Source organism: Carassius carassius, chromosome 38, assembly GCF_963082965.1.
Source record: "Carassius carassius chromosome 38, fCarCar2.1, whole genome shotgun sequence".
In the NCBI taxonomy this organism is placed as follows: Eukaryota; Metazoa; Chordata; class Actinopteri; order Cypriniformes; family Cyprinidae; genus Carassius; species Carassius carassius.
Window position 1 is genome coordinate 19,521,125 of NC_081792.1, and position 18,995 is coordinate 19,540,119.

At 38.0% G+C, this 18,995-nt stretch overlaps 1 protein-coding gene across 3 annotated transcripts; it reads left to right on the plus strand.

The window, feature by feature from the left end:
- The first annotated feature begins 1,235 nt into the window (after window positions 1-1,235).
- Window positions 1,236-18,574, plus strand: ccdc120b (coiled-coil domain containing 120b). 3 transcript variants are annotated; one of them, XM_059529550.1, is made up of 11 exons: window positions 1,236-1,450; window positions 9,117-9,230; window positions 9,316-9,419; window positions 9,626-9,756; window positions 10,114-10,221; window positions 10,650-10,770; window positions 12,498-12,554; window positions 12,672-12,870; window positions 12,966-13,067; window positions 13,762-14,793; window positions 18,153-18,574. In XM_059529550.1, the coding sequence occupies exons 3-11, from the start codon at window positions 9,371-9,373 to the stop codon at window positions 18,250-18,252; spliced, it is 1,899 nt and encodes a 632-aa protein (XP_059385533.1). In that variant the 5' UTR covers window positions 1,236-1,450; window positions 9,117-9,230; window positions 9,316-9,370; the 3' UTR covers window positions 18,253-18,574. The 3 variants fall into 3 exon arrangements, with proteins under 3 accessions (XP_059385533.1, XP_059385532.1, XP_059385534.1); XM_059529549.1 differs by lacking the exon at window positions 1,236-1,450 and adding an exon at window positions 6,452-6,611; XM_059529551.1 differs by lacking the exon at window positions 1,236-1,450 and adding an exon at window positions 6,453-6,611 and having other exon boundaries at window positions 12,714-12,870.
- Window positions 18,575-18,995: the final 421 nt, after the last annotated feature.

The window sequence follows — 18,995 nt, forward strand, 5'->3', positions numbered from 1 at the left end:
AATGGGCATGTTTTACTCAATGAAACAGTCAGCAGTTTAACTGTACATCTTGCCTTGCACTAAAGTTGTAATAGTGCTTCACATCCATTGTGGATTAATTCCTCACACCAATGATATCTTTATATGTGTTAATGCTTATGTACTTCTCAGGGGGGATTTTTCAGAATGCATTAATCAGATGGAAGATCCATGTTTGTTAAAAGATTTAATATTTGCTGTATGATATGGGATGAGGCTGCTCTCATTTTGGATAGACAATTTTGTACATGGTGCAAGTGGTGGCAGAGAAATCAGAGAAAAATATAGAGAATGTTTTTTTGTTTGTTTTGTTTAAACATGTCCTTTGCTATTCGTAATTTCTGTTTCCTTCATTACAAAACACTTTGAATTTTTGTATGTGCTTTTCATATAAATAATCTGAATTCTGTTTATTTAATAAATCATATTATCTGTTGGATGACTGCCATTATGTGCAATAGATATCGTCATACTTTGCCAGTTAATTATCACAGTACATTTTTGTATAAGTTTTCTCAAATCTTTAAATATATAAAATGAGGCATTATCTAATTATGTAGTTTACATACATTTCAAACAGACTTTAAACTGTGGATAAATCCAGGTTGAAAATTATTCTTTTCATTTTGTTGATATAGTAAAGATTTTTACAGAGGGAGGATCACTCAAATCAAAAAAATGTCAACCGTCTGGGGAAAAAAAATCAAAAGAAGACATGGAAGCTAAATTTTATTTTTTGCTGTAGTGTTTTGCCTTGTTCAATAGCATAATTAAATGATGGATTAACGAAAAGTCGCTTTACCACACAGTTGCTGCAGCATCCACGTCAATTTTCCCCTGCGGTATCATGGATAAAATACGCAATTCACACATACGCCAAAGGGGGCGCCATGACACAGTACAACTGCACTTCAGCATTCAGTTCGTGCAAAGTTGAACTTAAAAATGGTTTTTAAGTAGGCCTATGTCGTTATTAAGACACAATAAAATATAATGAAATATAAAACTCTATTTACTCTCCTAAACAGTTTATTAATTGCTAATGAAAAGTCGTTCACTGGAATGTGGACCTGTACCCACCTCCCCTGTTTTCGTTGCAAACAGACTGTTAACATACTAGAAAGCAACGCAAACCTCAGTTCAGAAACAGTGTGTGTAGTTTGTCAGTTGGATCTATATAAATGGGCGAGACTGAAAGAGTTAATCAGTTAAGTGGATGCGTGTTGCTCTTCTCTGTTTGCCAGTCTTGTTCCAGAGGCGTGACCGCGCTTTACACTGGATACCTGGGTGACTGCTGAATAGTGAGAGATGTTGTTATAATATCGTTTCGGCGTGATGCAGGGACCCTGTGTGTGTTTTGCGTGAAGGCGAGGATGTGATCTGCAGGATGTGACTGAGGAGAGCCGCAGATGAATATTAATTGGCATCGCAGGTCCGTGTGCATGGTCTTTTCTCACGTTATCCTCTCATAAACGTCGCGTTTTTTCGAACAGACAAGCTGTAAAGAGAGTAACTTAATATATGAAATATAAATATCACTAGATTTATATGTGGGCTGGATATGGCAGACACCGAATGTGATTCCCTAAAATGCAGGGACGCGTGAGGAGGAATCTACCTGCTGTCCCGTTTAAACACCTTTTTTTGGTGTTGTGCTGAATGTTTGTATGAAAATATCCTGTCACTGAAGACTAGCGTTCACATTCTCTTATCCGCGTCTCATTCATCCAGTATGTAGTTCTTGCTGATGAAAGCGTCGCGTGTGGCTTTCAATGGGATTTTCTGTGGCATGTTGCTATGCGATGGGTTAATGATGCAAAACAAATAATGATGTTATTTGTCGGCTTGGATTGATTAACAATAATGTGTCGTGTGTAAATGCATGCGTTCTTTTGGAAAAGCCACTCTGATCAATGATGCGATACTACGTATCGTGGCGTGTGTCTCAGTTTGATTCATTTAAGTGATTCGAATAGTTCGAATCAGTTACTGATTCGTTCAGTGACGCAGGCTACATCGCCAGTAGTAGGTGGCTGGACACAGGTAAATAATTATAATAATACAAAGTCTTGCTGCTTTCTTATTGCATAACAATATATATTGTGCTAGTATGCGGTATGCTATTAAGAACTCATTTTGTGTGTCTTGAGTGAACACCGATTTGTTCACCATAGTCGTATTATTCTTAAATAATTGTTTCGTCCATAAATCTACTAAAAGACATCAGAAAGAGTGCTTGAACACCCCCCCCCCCTCCCCACAATAAATCAACTCTAATATCTTTATATCCAGTTGTCAACTGCTAGTTATAATTTGAATCAAGCTATAAAGCATAAATAAATGTTTCAGGAACACCCTTTCGTCATTTTAATGCCATTTTATTTATTTAGTTTTGTATTTTATATTATTTTAAAATTTCAGTAATTTGATGTGTTTTTGTCTTTTTTTTTTTTATATTTGATGCCTGATGGGAGCATGCTGAGAGAGACATTTTTTTTCTTTTTAAGATTTATATTTAGCTTTCATTTACATTTATTTAGGTTTTAAGTACAAATTTAGTTTTGTAAGTCTAAGTTTTGTAATTCATCTAACATTTATATTTTATTGTTAGCTTTATATCAGTTAACAAAACTGATTTTAATAGTTTGTTAACAGGAACACTACTGACCTGCATCCAGGCATAAAGCACTCATTTGACAAGGGGACGTTTGTGTGGCATTCGTACTATCATGTGATTTATTTTTTTTCATCTAGCCTATATAATAATGCTTAATTTGTATGACTAACAATAAATTTGCCCAATAATTTAAACGAGACATTTACATTTTGCCTATCATGGCACATGAACTGCTCTTCTATGATTGAACCTCTCTCAATCATGTCCCACTGAGTTCACTGCTATAGGTGAGGAGGTGAGTGTGGTTTAAAGTGTCTAGACTCTGACTCACAACGCTTTGCAAAGCACCGATTTCCTGCTCCGTCTAGCAGTGTCAAGAGTGTATTTTCAGCAGATCTCTTTTGTTTTTGAGCTCCTTCCTATCCAGGGCGCACTGGCAAAAAAAAAAAAAGAGTTCAAACTCAGATAATTGTAGCTTGATGTTGTAACCTTGTGCACACAAGCAGGCACTAAAGACTCATGCTGGGAATTTCAGGGAACATCTGTTTAGCTTGTTATATTTTCACCCTTGTCTCTTTGAGTTTGGAGTATTTTAGATGATTATAGGAAGTGACAATATATAGAGACCACAGCTAATTGCTTAAAGGGATAATAAAACCCATTGACTTTCATTGTATTGACAAAGACAAAACTGAGACACTTTTCAAAATATTTTCTTTTTTATATTTCACAGAAGATAAAATTGTCATACAGGTTTGGAGTGACATTAAAATGATGACCAAATGTACATTTTTGGGTGAACCAACCATCCCTTTACAGGCTTGAGTCATGACCACAAACTATTGTGCAGGGTGTGAGTGTTAGTGTCCAGACAAGTGTCTTTCTGTGATCTGTCCAGCTGCCATGCTGTCTGACCCCAGGACAGGGTCTGAGGTGGCAAAACACTGTCTCCACCCTGGCTAGGCTGTGAAATGTACATGCTTTCACAGAGGGATTTACCACAGTGTTGCCAAGCTTTGGTCAGCTTTTTGTTGCTGACTGTCTGTTTTGTCTTTCTTTATCCAGTAAAGAAAACATGGAGGAAAGAATTTCGTCTTTGGATGGACAAGAAAGAGGAGTTGAGCAATTACTCAGGCAGAAACAACACACTTTTAAGCTGCCATCCATTTTAGAGTTTTAGACTTTTTTGTTGTGTTTTGTAAGGCTCCACCTGCAGTGTTTATAAAACACTGAATAAAAAAGACCCCACCTGCAGTGTTTATGATCATTAAGCGCAATACACATTCTTGTAGAATTATTTTATATTTTCTGACCTACAGTTGTTAATAATTAGTCAAATTGCTTTGGAGACTATCAACACTCCATGTCAATTTAAATGTGTCCTCAATTATGTCTTTTTGTTTACTTGGAGAATGCATGATTACACTCCCAGCATGGCCCATTAGATGATGCTCAAGTAATTTTGTCATTGACCCAGAAACACTTTTCATTGCATCTCTGTGGTATTTCGAACTCCGACGTGATGCAATGGCCAGAGCAAGAAAGAAAGTGAGAAGCAGCGTAATCTCCAAGCAGTAATCCTCCATTTCTTTGTGTGCCAAAGTCCTATTGGTGTGCTAAAACAGGGCAGTGCAAATGACAGACAGGTCATGACAGGTCCCTGGAATTGCCTTTGTCTGCTTTGAGAAAGCACTTCTCCCCCAAGTGCTAATCTCAACCCCGCCAATTTCTACAATAAGGTCTCAAGGTTGCAAATTGCGTCAGATCCCTCTGCTATGCCAATTCACCATGCTGTCATGTGCAGGAAAAGCGTGTCATAAATTTCTAGGCTGCCTGTTCATAGTCTGCTGGTGTCGTCCTGCTCATGTTATTGAGTATGTTAGTGTTGTAGCATCCCTCAGAAACTACAACCCAATCTCATGATGAAACATAACTACAGGTATTTTACGAGGTGGCAATTTCACATGAATTTGTATGATGCTTAACCTATCTGTCAGTGGGGTGTAAGCATATTGTACAAAAACATACAACATGAGGGACTTGGCACTGAATCACATAATGCTTGATCGTTTTAAAGATTAAATACTGTAAATCCGTTTTAAAATAAAATAATTACCTGCACTGTTGTCACAGCTGTTTTCCTAAGCATAGAAGAAAGTTGAGATGCAGAGGTCAGTAACTTGCTAAGTAATCACTGCTGACAGTTAACATTTGTTTGACCACATGACTATTGACTTAAAGGAATAGTTAAAAAATTCAGTCGTCAATTATTCACCCTCATGTCGTTCAAAACCCATGACATACTTTCAGCTGTGGAAGACAAAATGAGAAATCATGAAGTGTACTGGTCACTTTTTTTATTTAATGAGAATGAATGGACCAAAAAGGTTCAGCTTTTAAAAGGACGCAAAATTACTAAAAAGTATAAATAAAAGTATCTGCATCACTATTCTAGAATTCTTCTATGCCCAATCAGTACATTTAATGGACAATTAAACCTTCATGGTGATTTTGGCATTTTTAGTCATGATTCGTGTTTCTTTTTCCATGCATTTTGTTTCAGCTAATTTTTTTTTGTTAGTTCTGCAGAAGAAAGAAAATCATCCATATTTGGAAACCACAATGTGAGTTAATGATGACAGGATTATCTCTTTTTTGGGGTGGTTGTACTGTCCCTTAAAATATACAATGGTTAATGAGACTCCTTACAACTACCTTTGCAACTAACGTAACGCATGTGTTAGATAAACCTCTTATACTTAAAAAAAAAAATAAAAAATGTTTTCCATAAATTTCCAAGTGCTGCAATCAGAGTAAATAATTCATGTCTGCGACGTTTAAAGGGTTAGTTCGCCCAATTTGCAAAATTATGTAATTAATAACTTACCCTCATGTTGTTCCAAACCCGTAAGACCTCCAATTATCTTCGGAACACAGTTTAAGATATTTTAGATTTAGTCCGAGAGCTCTCAGTCCTCCATTGAAGCTGTGTGTACGGTATACTGTCCATGTCCAGAAAGGTAAGAAAAACATCATCAAAGCAGTCCATGTGACATCAGAGGGTCAGTTAGAATTTTTTTAAGCATCGAAAATACATTTTGGTCCAAAAATAGCAAAAACTAAGACTTTATTCAGCATTGTCTTCTCTTCCGTGTCTGTTCATTCGATGTAACCGGATCTTTTTGAAACAGTTCACCAAATTGAACTGAATCGTTTTAAACGGTTCGCGTCTCCATTTCACAAATGACTTAAGCTGTTAACTTTTTTAATGTGGCTGACGCTTCCTCTGAGTTCAAACAAACCAATATCCCGGAGTAATTCATTTACTCAAACAGTACACTGACTGAACTGCTGTGAAGAGAGAACTGAAGATGAACACCGAGCTGAGCCAGATAATAAATAACAAAATATCTTAAATTGTGTTCCGAAGATAAATTGAGGTCTTACTGGTTTGGAACGACATGAGGGTGAGTTATTAATGACATAATTTTAATTTTTGGGTGAACTATCCCTTTAAGTTCGAAACCATATGGTTGTCACGGACGCCAAAGCCTCACCTGTCCACTTTTCAGACGAAACTATTGAAATGAGTTGCCGGGATAACCTGGACTTATATCGCCTGTTTGGACATGAATGCGATTGTATGCGGTTTATATATAGCCGAATTGTCTCGAAAGATAACGATCTTATAATTTCTTTAAAATTGTTAAAGTTTAATATTTTCTATCCATTCTATCAGCAGCTAACCCCCTTCAGCCCGTGTAAATGGTTTCGCCCTTGTTGCCTTTAGGGCTCGAAGAAATGACTTGCTCGAGTTGCAACTGCAACGACTGCAACAGAAGAAACGCGAGAAACTGTTGAGTTCGTGCGTTAGAGACCACGTCAAGCGTAACTCGTTAATGAAATCAGACAAGCAATGAAATAAGCCTGCTTTTTCTGTCCTTTTGTGGATATATTCTCAGTGAATTTTGTCAAGGTAAGTTCTTGAAACTACTTAACGTTAGGCTGGTAAACCAATTTTTTTCCCCAGTTGCTCAAGAGTGTAAAAGGCTACGTTATAAACAGTCTAACGTAACGTAATTGCTTTCGAGGAAGTTTATAGGAAGGATAGTCCCCTCTTTTGACTCGTGTTTAGTTGATGGGAATAACATCTGTAAAATGAAAACAGCCACTTGTCGGATCATTTATAATCGCATCGCTTTTTCAGTAACAAATAAATGTTGATCTTGACGGATTTGGATGTTCCTGAAACGATTAGAGACAGTTTATTGGAGTCAGCTGTGTATACAGTCACACCTGCTAAAGCTGGTCATTTCACACACAAGTTAATTGTGCCTGAGACTCTCTTTCTGCTTAACAACTCCTGTTATAAAAGTTTTACATTTTTGTCAGATTTAACCCTTTGAGACAGTAACTGGCTTTGCTTCAGGAGACAGGTTTTACATGTGACAATAACTTGCGGCCATACACCGTACAAAAGTAACAAACATTTCATTAAAATTAAACATTGCACCTTTATTATTATTATCACTGGCCCAATAAAATGAAAACTGACAGTTTTGTAAATACATAAACAACAGCATAAATGTCTTTTATCACAACATGGAGCAAACACTCGGCAAAATGTGGAATTATGTGGGTATTTTTCAGAGACATATTTAAATATGCGTGGTAATCGCATATTAGTATTTTTTTCATTGAGTTTTGTGTGTGTGTTGTGTGCTTTTTCCTTCTCTCACACTTTCTTGCAGGTTTTGTCCCAGGACATTGGGTGCTTTGTCATCAAATTCCCATAAATCCCTTGTTTATATCTATCTCATCATTCCCTCAGAGTTGGGTTTTGATCTCTGAGCATCTGTCCTCCCATATCTCCTCCCATCATGCTCTTTGCCAGGTCTCTACAAGAGTTGTGGTGTGCGATATCTGTTAGCATGTGTCCACCAGATGTGCTTACAGTGTTTTGAACAATCTTATTTTTGCAATTACTCCTATATGAATATTGAGAGCTTCTTGTTTTGAATATTTTGCCTCATTTATTTACTCGCCTACTTACACTTACGGTTCAATGTCGTCTGTTTAGCCGGCACATGGTGGTTTGTCTTTTTTTTATTAATTTTTTTGGATGCATTCCCAGCCACCTATCGAAACCACACGATCAATGCCACTTCCTCACAAACAAAAACACATCCTGCTTGTTCTCTCCAATTTTTGCCAGCAGCCTTTATACTACAATTGTGATTCGATAAACAGTTTTGCAACATTTACCATTTTATTATGTATATATATATATATATATATATATATATATAATATTATTATTATTATTATATATATATATATTTTTTTTTTCGGAAGTAAAATGCATCCAGGGTGATTTTAAACGGATGTCAGTATGCAGGGTTGTTATTTTTTCATCAATGTTTAGAATTTATTTTTATTAATGGTTTATAATTTATGCCAGTGAATAATTTTCATTAGTGATCTTAAAGGGATAGTTCACCCAAAAACGAAAATTCTGTCATTAATTACTCATCCTCGTCATTTCTGACCTACGTTCATCTTCACAACACAAATTAAGATATTTTTGATGAAATCTGAGAGCTTTCTGACCCTGCATAGACAGCAACACAACTACAAAGTTCAAGGGCCATAAAGCTATTAAAGACATCATTAAAATAATCCATGTGACATCGGTGGTTCAACAGTAATTTTATGGAGCTACGAGAATACTTTGTGTGCAAAGAAAACTAAAATAATGACTTTATTTAACAATTTCTTCTCTTCCGTATCAGTCTTCGATGCGCGTTCATGAGAATACCACAACGCATGTATGTGGTGCTGCTGACGCAGGATGCATTGCTGTCTATCTTTGCTTTCATCAAAAATATGTTAATTTATGTTCTAAAAATGAACAAAGGTCTTATGGGTTTGGAATGACATGAAGATGAGTAATTAATGACAGAATTAAACATTTTTAGGTGAAAATGCTGACATTAAAAATGCATAAATTACACAGTATTTTTGTTAAATGTTGCTCATTCATATGAATATGAGTTATGTGGTCATATAGCTGTCAGTAGACTGCAAACCAAGATTTGAATCACTTGTTGGGTAACCTGGGTTGCCACAATGACCTGATATGGGCTCTCACTTTCACACCTTCGGTCATGTTACCCTGGCTGTCATGACGTAATTTCCAGAAAGAAGAGCGCTAATTGTTTAATAAATTATTTAATGGCTGAGCAGCAATTTAAGTATGACAGTGATTTTTTTTTTTTCATCCTTTTTATTTTTTGATAGTGCTGTTTGCCTCTTTAAATAAATAAATTCTGATGTCTTTAAATTGTGTTTTGTGGCAGAACGAGCCATTCAACTTTTATATAAGCCATCGTTTAGAGGACTATGTTACAGCCAGCAGAAACTAATAGAAGTTTTCAGTTTGTGTATAACAAACATACGTTTTTTTTTCCTGACTACTAAGGTCTCAGCAGTAAATTGAGAAGTCGCACAGTGGCTCCCCTGCAGGCCATTGGGATACTGCAGCATTGTGGACCACAACACTGAATGACATGCCTCATGTGACTCAAAATACAAGGTGATGGGAGGCTCTCAAATCAGTCTCGGTTCACTTGTAGCTCAAATTATACCTTATTAATTAGGTCAATATTCTTTGTCTGCAGGAGCTGAGGGTAATTGGGAGCTAAAGACTTCACAAGACTTCCTCAAATCCATTCTATGGAGGTCAAAGGTCGCCTCATCACTGCCATGGGCTTAGGGGCTCCAGGTGAGTCTGCTTATTTTCATTTTGATTTTTGTGTGGGTCAATCTTGGATATTGAATTTTGCATGCTCATACTTACCGTAAACACCTTTTGTGTCTCTTATGCTCACCAAAGCGGCATTTATTTAATAAAAAATAATGGAAGTGTGAAAGTGTAAATCTATTTTGAACTTTGGCTTTCTGTCTCATGCGCATCATGCTCATGCACAGATGTCCAGGGCTGTCAGGACAGCAAACTGCAAGTGGAGCGGATCTCAGAACTCCAGGAGCGAAAGCAGAGTCTGCAGAGCCTTTTGAACAGTCGTCTCGGAGAACTGCGACAAGTGTGTCTTCTGGAGGCGGTGAGGAAATGAATCTTTAAAGCAGTATTTTACTTTTGGGCAGTCACTATAAAATAATGTTCTCTCTCTAAAAAAAACAAAACAAAAACAAAAACAAATGGTGACTTCAACAGTGAAGGAAATGTGCACCCAGCTGTATACATGATTTAATATTTTTTTCTTTTTGTTCTGAAAGTGAATTATCTTATTCGATGTGTGATTTTAGGATTTGCATTAATGTGAAGAACCGTTTGTTATTAAGTTGTGTTTTTCAAAAGAAAGAAACGGGCGTACGTATTAGAACCATCTGTTCTATCCAATGCCAGAACACTCCCCAGTGCAGTGATTCAAAAGTAAAAGATTTAAATGTCTGTACAGGAGCTCACTGGGAAGCTTCCACAGGATTTTCCTTTAGAAGAAGGGGAAAGACCTCCCTTTGTTCAGCGCCGAGCTGGTCTGGCCCCTCATATTACCTCAAAAGGAGAGGTGAGTCTGATTTCTGAAAGCTAATACCGTATTTTCCGGACTATAAGTCACACTTTTTTCATAGTTTGGCTGGTCCTGCGACTTATAGTCAGGTGCGACTTATTTATCAAAATTAATTTGACATGAACCAAGAGAAAACATTACCGTGTACAGCCGCGAGAGGGCGCTCTATGCTGCCAGAGATGCTGCTCAGTGCTCCTGTAGTCTAGACTGACCCTCTCGCGGCTGTACACGGTAATGTTTTCTCTTGGTTCTAAATAAATGCGACTTATAGTCCAGTGCGACTTATATATGTTTTTTTCCTCGTCATGGCGTATTTTTGGACTGATGCGACTTATACTCAGGTGCGACTTATAGTCCGAAAAATACGGTAGAAGGATTCTCCTAACAGGTTTATACAATAACAGCCATATCTGTCTTCCATGTAGGATGATGCAGGTCAGCGACGACAGATGAAGGCTCTCTTCAGTGGTGCCCTGCGCCGGAGCATCGATTCTGATAAAAATGCATTGCATAGTAAGAGGACTGTTCATCGGGGATGCCACACAGGTAAAACACACTCACAAAACCACAAAACCGTTTCTGGTAAGCATTGGTAATTTGGTAACGTGCACACATTGGGAATGTCTCTACAGGAAGTGCATAGTAACTGAGTCATTTCCCTTTATTTTCCAAGACCGTTGCCTTTGCTTGAAAAGGACAATGGACACATGTTGACAGAGTTTGATATTTATAAATGACCTGATCATGTGTTTTAAACAAATAGCTTGCACAGAGAATTTATAATTTTTTTTAACTACTGGTCTTTTACACTACTGCTGGAAAGTTTGGGGTCAGTAGGAGATATATTCTTATTTTAAAGGAATTAATACTTTTATTCAGCATGGATGCATTAGATTAAAGTGAGAGAAAAGACATTTACAGTGTTAAAGGGGTCATGAACTGGCTTTTTAAAACTATTTTATACTGTTGTTTGACGTCCGCTTATGACGATCACGTGGTTTTTACATTCAAAAATATCAAAATCAATAAGTAAGAGCCTGTTGTTGTGGTCGGCTTGAGAAACGCTCTGTTTTTATGGGCGTGCCACATCGAAGACTTGGAAGTAAATGCCCTCTGCTATGACTGGGTAACAGTCTGTTTGACAAGCTGCGTCCTTCATACTTGGAGCCTTCTGTGACTTTGGTTAGACACGTAAAAATAATCAGGACAAATCACGTGATCTCTAACAAAGCAGTAGTGACACAGTACAAATGTTTTTTTACTCCCATAAGTGTGCTGCGCCATTCCTGTTGGATCCAATATAGAAAGCACAGCATTGCTTTTTAATCTCGGTCTCTCTGCAAATCCTGCTTCGACCTGTGTCTTGTGTACAAAAGAAGTGAACAAACACTCAATGTTTTACTCATGTGAGCTGAAACTTTGTTAAAAATAAAGTTCAACCAGTTGAACCAGTTGAAAGTTATGCAGCGACTGTGTTCTTCCACAACGAGGCATTGCACAATGTTTTTTGATTTTCAACGGCATGTTTATTGCTTGGTTGCTTGATCCGGTTTAGCACCACTTATGTTATTTCCCTGATATGTCATGCGCAAATCAGTGGACGGGGCTACATAATTATCCATTAACATTCTTGTGTGGAGGCGGGGTTTAACGTATCTATTACGTCATAGGTAGGCACATTCCAGGATCTGGCGTTCACTCGGCCTGGTGTCAATAAAAGCTTTAATTTTAGTAACAAGGACGTTTTCAGTTCTGAAACTTACAGGATATTCTTTTAGTACGATGGCCTCTTCTATATCAAAAGCTCAAGTAAAATCTCAAATCATGACCCCTTTAAAAAATTATTTTGAAAAATGTATTGAGTAATAAATTTGAGAGTTTTTGAAAACACTGATTTATGAAGGATCGTGTTACACTGAAGGCTGGAGTGTTTAATTAAAATAGAAAACATTTATTTCAAATTGTAGTAATATTTCACAAGATTAGTTTTTACCTTTTTTTTATATTAAATAAATGCAACCTTTGTGAGCATAAGAGACTTCTTTCAAAAACATTGAAAAATATTTCTGACTCCAAACTTTTGTACAGTAGTGTAAACAATTGTGAATGAAGTGTTTCATCTGATTATTTATATTTAAATATTAATTCATATATAATATTTTTTATATATCTTTTTAGATAATAGTGATGATAATATTTATTATAGACCATAGAAAAACTAGATATTTGTGTAATTGTTTTTATTTTTTATTCTCATTTTTTTTTTTTTTTAGAAGAAACTGTGAAGTCAGAGAGCAGTTCAATGTCAGACTCAACATCACATGACAATGGTGAGGAGTCTTGTCATTATGAAACAAAGAAAGTACATCTCAATACTTTTTTCAAAAATTTATTATTTTTTTTCTCTCTCAATAATTAGTTTTACCACATTGGCCTGTGTATTACAGGCTGTAACTTTGATACACAACCCTGTCAACTGTGGTTCACAGAGGATTCGTCTCCCAGTGTGGCACCTGAGCATCGCTCCTTGTCTCACCCCCGGCTGGCCCCAGGCAGTCCTGACAGTAGGCTCTGTAGGAAGCTGTCACCTGTGGAGATCTACTATGAGATGAGGACTCGCCGCAACTCAGCCTCAAGCTCTGTGAGGTGAGCGGAGGAGGAGGACAAGATGTTTCCACAAGCTGATATGGGTGAGGTTTACACTATAATTCTAACTTATGAATGTGTGGATGTTGATCCAGCCCGAGTCACTCACTCCCAAGAAGTGCATCCAATGTGGAGGGCAGAAGTGTTCCAGCCACACCGCTGTTGTCCCGCACTGCACCAATGAGCGTCCACATGAGGTAATGGCTCTTTTATTTATTGACCATTTTCTTCTGCTATATGTAGACTATGGCTAGGGAGCTTTCTACTCCCTACATAGGCATCTGCCTTCTAAAGCAGCATTTAAACTTACATTTACTTACACACTTACATGGGCAGCAACACAAAATAGCACATTCTGCACAAAATACTCTAATATAGTTTGATATTAGCTTGTTGCTATGCTTAAAAAAATAAATATATTATTCATAGACATACACTACATTCAAAAGTTTGGGGTTGTTGAGTTATTAAATGTTTTTGAAACGTTATGCTCAAATATTATGCTCAACAAGGCTACATTTATTTGATCAAAAATACAACAAAAACAATAATATGGTGAAATATTATTGCATATTAATATTCCTGTGATGGCAATGGCAAGTAATTACTCCTCCAGTCTTCAGTGTCATGTGATCTTTCAGAAATTATTCTAATATGCTGATTTGGTGCTCAAGAAACAGTTCTTATCAATGTTGAAAACAGTTGTGCTGCTTAATTTTTGTGATAACCATGAAACACTTTTATAGAATTCTCTAAAGAACTGCATTTAAAAGAATTCAATAGAACAGCATCTGTTTGAAATATAAATCTGTTGTAATATTATAAGTGTTTACTGTCAGTTTTGATCAATTTAAAGCATAATAACTTGTTAGTGTCTTCTCCTCCTGCTAGGCCGGAGATGTCTTTTGGTATTGCACTAAAGCAGTGGTACGGTAGTCCAGATGTTCCTCAGTTTGTCCCGTTGGCATCTTTAGAGGGCTCCTCTTCTGAGCGCCGCAGCTGCCCGTACGGCTCCCGTGCCCGTCGTAGCAACAGCTCTGAGGCGCTACTCGACCGCTCGAGTCTCCCTGAGCCTGGTCCTTCCCGCAACGGCATGCCACCCCGAGCTGGACCATACAAGAGCTCCGAGTCCCTCACAGATGGGAAGCTCCGTCAGATCTATCAAGGCAGCCCAGACAGACAGATGATGGGATTTAAAGACCAGGGTCGAATGCGCTCCTCTCTGGGCGGCCAAAGCAGTGGCATGGGTTACAATGAGATTTTGATGGACTACATTTGGGGCAAACAGCAAAAGGGGCCCATCCAGGCTCAACAGAACCAGTCAGCAGGACGAATCTGGCCAGACTTCTCCACTCCTCCATCGGGCACCCCTCCACACTACAATGGTTTCTCTCATTCGCAGTTACATCTGGCGGCCGCCCCACCTTTTTACAGCCCTATGCTGCTGCGGGGTCAAGAGGCCGAAACCCGTCGGGTAAAAGTGACACGCACAAAGTCCTGTGGACCCTTCATCCCTTTACAGCAGCACTCACAGGATGCCGTGTTGTTCTCTGCGTATGATCTATCACATCCCTCTGCTGGATCCACAACTTCTTCTATTCCTAACCTGCTCCCTCACCACACAGAGCTGTCCACTGCTGCAGCGCTCGGCCGCAGACCACCTCAGTTCTCTCTGCCCACTCCTGAGGACTCCACCCGCAGTCTGCACAAGGCTCTCGCTCTGGAAGGACTCCGGGACTGGTATCTGAGGAATGCCTTAGGTTATTCCACTATGGCCAAAGGTCACGATGGACTCACCATGCGCCATTCACATACTCACCACCTGGTGCACCAGCCTCAGTCCGTTACAGCCGACCCACTGTACTCTGTGCACCGTCAAATACCTCAGTCAGCTTCATTTCATGGGCATCCCTTGCATGCCAGGTGAGGTTTCCCATGATAATGAAAAACTTATATTAGTAAACTTATATTAGTAGTAGCAGAAACAGTAGTAGTAGTTGTAGTAGTACTAATACTAATAATAAACTTACAAATTATTATATTACTTCTTGCTCGGCTGCTTGTCAGTTTTCAAGACATTTGGAAGTTAGTTTTTGTGTTACAGTCATCTTATGCTCACCAAGGCAACATTTATTTGATAAAAAATACAGCAAAAGCAATATTTTAATGTTATTACAATTTAGAATAACAATTTTCTATTTTAATGTAGTTTAAAATGTAATTTATTTCTGTGGTGGCAAAGCTGAATTTTCAGCAGCCATTACTCAAGTCTTCAGTGTCCCATGATTCTTCAGAAATCATTTTAATAAGCTGATTTGCTGCTCCGGAAACATTTTTTATTATTATCAATGTTAAATAGTTGTGATGCTTACTATTTTCGTGGAAATAGTGGTACGTTAAAAAAAATATATATATTATTTATAAGTTCAAAAGAACATAATTTATTTGAAATCTAAATGTTTTTACTGTTACTTTTTGATTAATTTAATGCATTGTTTAATGAATCCTAAAAAATTAATCTTAAAAACCTTAAAGCTGCAGTCCTTAACTTTTTTTTGTTTAAAAATTATCCAAAATAAATTTTTGAGCAAGTACATAACCAGGCAGTGTTCAGAACTATCGCCTTTAGCTCCATTCACAAAAGTGAAGTGAAAGTGACGTGACATTCAGCCAAGTATGGTGACCGATACTCAGAATTCGTGCTCTGCATTTAACCCATCCAAAGTGCACACACAGAGCAGTGAGCACACACACACACTGTAAACACACACCCGGAGCAGTGGGCAGCCATATGCTGCGGCGCCCAGGGAGCAGTTGGGGATTCGATGCCTTGCTCAAGGGCACCTAAGTCGTGGTATTGAGGGTGGAGAGAGCACTGTACAGTCGTGGCCAAAAGTTTTGAGAATTACATAAATATTAGTTTTCAAAAAGTTTGCTGCTAAACTGCTTTTAGATCTTTGTTTCAGTTGTTTCTGTGATGTACTGAAATATAATTACAAGCACTTCATACGTTTCAAAGGCTTTTATCGACAATTACATGAAAATTTTTAGGCAAAGAGTCAGTATTTGCAGTGTTGGCCCTTCTTTTTCAGGACCTCTGCAATTCGACTGGGCATGCTCTCAATCAACTTCTGGGCCAAATCCTGACTGATAGAAACCCATTCTTTCATAATCACTTCTTGGAAGTTTGTCAGAATTAGTGGGTTTTTGTTTGTCCACCCAGGATTGACCACAAGTTCTCAATGGGATTAAGATCTGGGGAGTTTCCAGGCCATGGACCCAAAATTTCAACATTCTGGTCCCCGAGCCACTTAGTTATCACTTTTGCCTTATGGCACGGTGCTCCATCGTGCTGGAAAATGCATTGTTCTTCACCAAACTGTTGTTGGATTGTTGGAAGAAGTTGCTGTTGGAGGGTGTTTTGGTACCATTCTTTATTCATGGCTGTGTTTTTGGGCAGAATTGTGAGTGAGCCCACTCCCTTGGATGAGAAGCAACCCCACACATGAATGGTGTCAGGATGCTTTACTGTTGGCATGACACAGGACTGATGGTAGCGCTCACCTTTTCTTCTCCGGACAAGCCTTTTTCCAGATGCCCCAAACAATCGGAAAGGGGCTTCATCGGAGAATATGACTTTGCCCCAGTCCTCAGCAGTCCATTCACTATACTTTCTGCAGAAGATCAATCTGTCCCTGATGTTTTTTTTGGAGAGAAGTGGAAAGTCTTGGCCTCACTGTGCGTGCAGATACGCTCACACCTGCCTGCTGCCATTCCTGAGCAAGCTCTGCACTGGTGGCACTCCGATCCCGCAGCTGAATCCTCTTTAGGAGACGATCCTGGTGCTTGCTGGATTTCTTGGACACCCTGAAGCCTTCTTTACAAGAATTGAACCTCTTTCCTTGAAGTTCTAGATGATCTTATAAATTGTTGATTTAGGTGCAATCTTAGTAGCCACAATATCCTTGCCTGTGAAGCCATTTTTATGCAACGCAATGATGGCTGCACGCGTTTCTTTGCAGGTCACCATGGTTAGCAATGGAAGAACAATGATTTCAAGCATCACCCTCTTTTTAACATGTCAAGTCTGCCATTCTAACCCAATAAGCCTGACATAATGATCTCCAGCCTTGTGCTCGTCAACATTCTCACCTGAGTTAACAAGACGATTACTGAAATGATCTCAGCAGGTCCTTTAATGACAGCAATGAAATGCAGTGGAAAGGTTTTTTTTGGGATTAAGTTAATTTTCATGGCAAAGAAGGACTATGCGATGCATCTGATCACTCTTCATAACATTCTGGAGTATATGCAAATTGCTATTATAAAAACTTAAGCAGCAACTTTTCCAATTTCCAATATTTATGTAATTCTCAAAACTTTTGGCCACAACTTTTTTTATTTGGCATTCACCCCACCCACAATTCCTGCCGGCCCGAGACTCAAACTCACAACCCTTCGATTGTGAGTCCGACTCTCTAACCATTAGGCCACGACTTCCCCCAATGGTAAACTTGTAATAAAGGTTTCTAATTTGAGTGGCATGGGTAGGTTTTCACAGGCAATTCGAGCATGGCGCTGCGTCATTATGTCACATCTGTAAATATAAAGAATATAGAATGCTATATCACACGTGAGGATGTGCAGGTGATGGATTGTTTATCATTTCTCAGAACAGCTGGAATAAATTGCCCATTGTTATCCAGAATAATACACACTAAATACACATACTCGCGAAATGCTGATGTTATTAACGTCAACAATTTGAAAACAAAGTATCACAATAATAATAATTGGCACGGTTTGATGTGATCTGAGCTAACCGAATCAGTTGAGTTACTCACCATTGATATCGCAATTTATTGTAATGCTTTTTTCCTCAGTTGATCTGAACAAAAGTGGCAATTGTTACTTAATTGTACAGATTAAATCCCCCAGTGACAACTCTTATTTGGGTCGTACTTTCATGATAGAATCTGTGAATACAAAGTGGAGTATCCACACATTAGATTCGTCCATGCTGGAGCCGTGCCGGTGCACAACCCACTAGAGCAAAATAATTCTGCAAATAACTGCAATTACAGGTTTTCAAACCGAGATGGCGACAAAGAGGCAAAACTTAAGGACTGCAGCTTTAAATCTATATATAACACAATGGTTTGGATTGAGTAGTTTTTTAATTAGTTTAATTAGAAAATTAGTTAACTAATTAATTAGTTAATTAGATACATGTTTTCTGATGATGACATTTTCTTTTTCTTTTCTTTTTTTTATCATGACAGGTCTGTGGAGCTCTCTCTCTACCCAGAGCCTTTTCCCACCGAGGGGGGCTCTCCGAAAGAGTCGGGCTCTGAGCCTCCTTCACCTGGAACACTTGTCTGACTGGCAGCCAACACACCCCACAGCCTCCAGTGCAACACGTTGCAATATCTGATGCAAAATGACACCTTGTTTTAGGCATGCACCAGTCCAATACTGTGCTCAAAATTAAGGGGGAAAAATCATTGAAATAATGCATCCTTTGTAGCATAAATGCTGGCACACAAACAATGACAGCAGGACAAAATAGAATTTGATTGGAGATAGGTATATAATTGCAGCATTATTTAAAAGTACAATTATTATACTACATTTAAAAATGATTTTGGTGCGTCCCTATATTGTTGAGCAAATAAGGAGGCATCTGTAACAGCTCAGAACTAAAATTGAGTAATCAGTGTGTTGATTATAAATTGATGTTTACAAGGAGCTCCCCCCCCCCCTTCATACTCGGTTTATGTATTATTGGGATGTTATTGTAATGTATTTACATTTTCAAAACAAAATATAAAGGTAATCATATCATCTCAACTTCATCCTGAGATATATAGATATATATATATATATATATTTTCAGAGAATAAAATAGATTATAAGATGTAGGTATTCTAAATGACTATTTTGTAACTAATATGTTTCAGGTTAACAGTCATTTAATTATATACAGAGTTTAATGAACTCATGCGTTTTAATGTACTATAACAGCAGTGAATGTGTTGCATACCTGTTTGTTTATATCTGTATATGTAAAATATCTATATGTAGCTATGAAGAGTATGCTAAAAAGCATTTCATATAGAGGCCCT